At 36.4% G+C, this 1,734-nt stretch overlaps 1 protein-coding gene across 1 annotated transcript in view; it reads right to left on the reverse strand.

Moving 5' to 3' along the window:
• Positions 1 to 207: 207 nt before the first annotated feature.
• LOC111376870 overlaps positions 208 to 1,734 on the reverse strand; it is a 2,241-nt gene continuing 714 nt past the window's right edge. The window contains exons 2-4 of the mRNA XM_022999874.1: positions 1,180 to 1,728; positions 509 to 716; positions 208 to 418 (exon numbers count right to left, since the gene is read on the reverse strand). Of these exons, the coding sequence (XP_022855642.1) occupies positions 318 to 418; positions 509 to 716; positions 1,180 to 1,728 (858 nt within the window). The 3' untranslated portion in view covers positions 208 to 317. The remainder of the gene's footprint in view (positions 419 to 508; positions 717 to 1,179; positions 1,729 to 1,734) is intronic.

Consider the following 1,734-nt stretch of genomic DNA (forward strand, 5'->3'; position numbering starts at 1 on the left):
GCTAGGGAAATTAATTGGATTAGTTGTTGACAGACTTGGCACAGAAAGCGTAAGTTACGTTCTCAGGAGGGGAAGAGGGGGGGGGGGGTGAACTCCAAAAAATTGTGAGCTCATTTGACCCCACATGACCCCATGTGAGTCCGCCCCTATGTTCTCCACACCTTCACACGAAATAATTGAAGTGAAGAAAAATTTCTTCTCCAAGAGTATCCAAGAAAAAATAAAATATAATTTAAGTTGTCTAAAGGATCAACTAGGAAAATATAGTTTTACAACAGATAACTGCAGTGAAAAGTACTTAAATTTACAATAACAAGTCAAAATAATGCTTCTGTCTGTAGTAAATCGGGATATACAAATGATACAATTTGCTTCAAGGATTGTATAGGTTCTTTCAAAAACGAATGCCCCTCAGTTGCTGGAAAATTCAAGTAAAAGAAATTAAATTATAATTTACCAGACTACTTAAAACCCTTACAAAAGCAGTGAAGAAGAAGAAAACCCGTACCTCTCATCAACAACCTTAGTTCCTTGGAGAAATTTTCAATGTGTCCCAGCACAGGTCTCATTCCACAAATTTGTACGACGCAAAATTCTAAATATAATGCCATTATTGTTATTTGCATCAAGAGGAGACACGCGTTTCGTATTTCAGAAGTAAGCTGCTTCATCTTGTTGGCTTCACACAACTCGGTGACAATCACAATCCCTTGATCCTAACACCAATATAGTGAACGATCATAAAATAATTAGAAATGTTACTAAGATTCCACACGGGATCTAAATGGAAATATCTATGCAATACTACTGTCAAATTACGAATACTAATACTGAAAGGTAATCCCCCAGTCAGGCACAGGTGGCTCTTACTTCAAAAGCATCGTATTGATTGAAATACTTGTAGCTGCACTAGTTTAGAACATGTCTAAGCTTAAAAAGTTAAATTGGAAATAAGTTAAGTTACTTTCAAAGTAAGTAATTTTTGTACTCAAAATTAAGAAAAAAGAATTATATCATAACATGTTTTTTAAAACAGAAAGTTAATTTAAAGTAACTTTTACTTATTTCCAAGTATAACCAAACATGATCATTGCCATCCAAACTGCTTAAATTTGGCTTCCAAACAGAAAGAAGATGCCTGACAAGGTGGAACTTGGAAGAAAGATATGAGTAGTTTACCTGCAAACCATGTAGGATATCAGGCATTGGTAACTCTGGAAAATGCGCAAGATCAATAAAACCAACCTCCTCAGCCCTTCTAGCCACATTTTCAGCTTGTTGACACAAAAACTTCAGAAGAAGAAATGCAACTTTATATATCTCAGTTGCTATCATGTCTGAAAATTGCGTCTGACAAGAAAGTGCAAACCAGCCATTTCTGCTTTTTATAAATGATGGCATCCTATGCCACTCAAACTCGTCTTTGCGCATAGGATGACACAATAGAGGGGCAACCTTTTCAGGGGATTCTCCATGGCGTTGAGTTGCTCGACTAATGAAGCCTAAAAATTGGATACTTCTCTCTCTTAACTGTGACTCCATTACTTTCATGTCTTTAGTCCATGAATTCCGATGTCTGGCCAAGACACAGATAAGCATTATTGTATGTTCGGTTTCTCTAAGTTCACTAAGAGAAATATTCGTTTTCACCACACGAGCTCTTTTCTTCTCATTACCATCAGATGGAAAATCTGGTGCACTGAGATAATAAGAAATTACAGGAGCCTTCTCAAC

This window comes from Olea europaea, unplaced genomic scaffold (assembly GCF_002742605.1).
Source record: "Olea europaea var. sylvestris unplaced genomic scaffold, O_europaea_v1 scaffold1572, whole genome shotgun sequence".
Classification (NCBI taxonomy): domain Eukaryota; kingdom Viridiplantae; phylum Streptophyta; class Magnoliopsida; order Lamiales; family Oleaceae; genus Olea; species Olea europaea.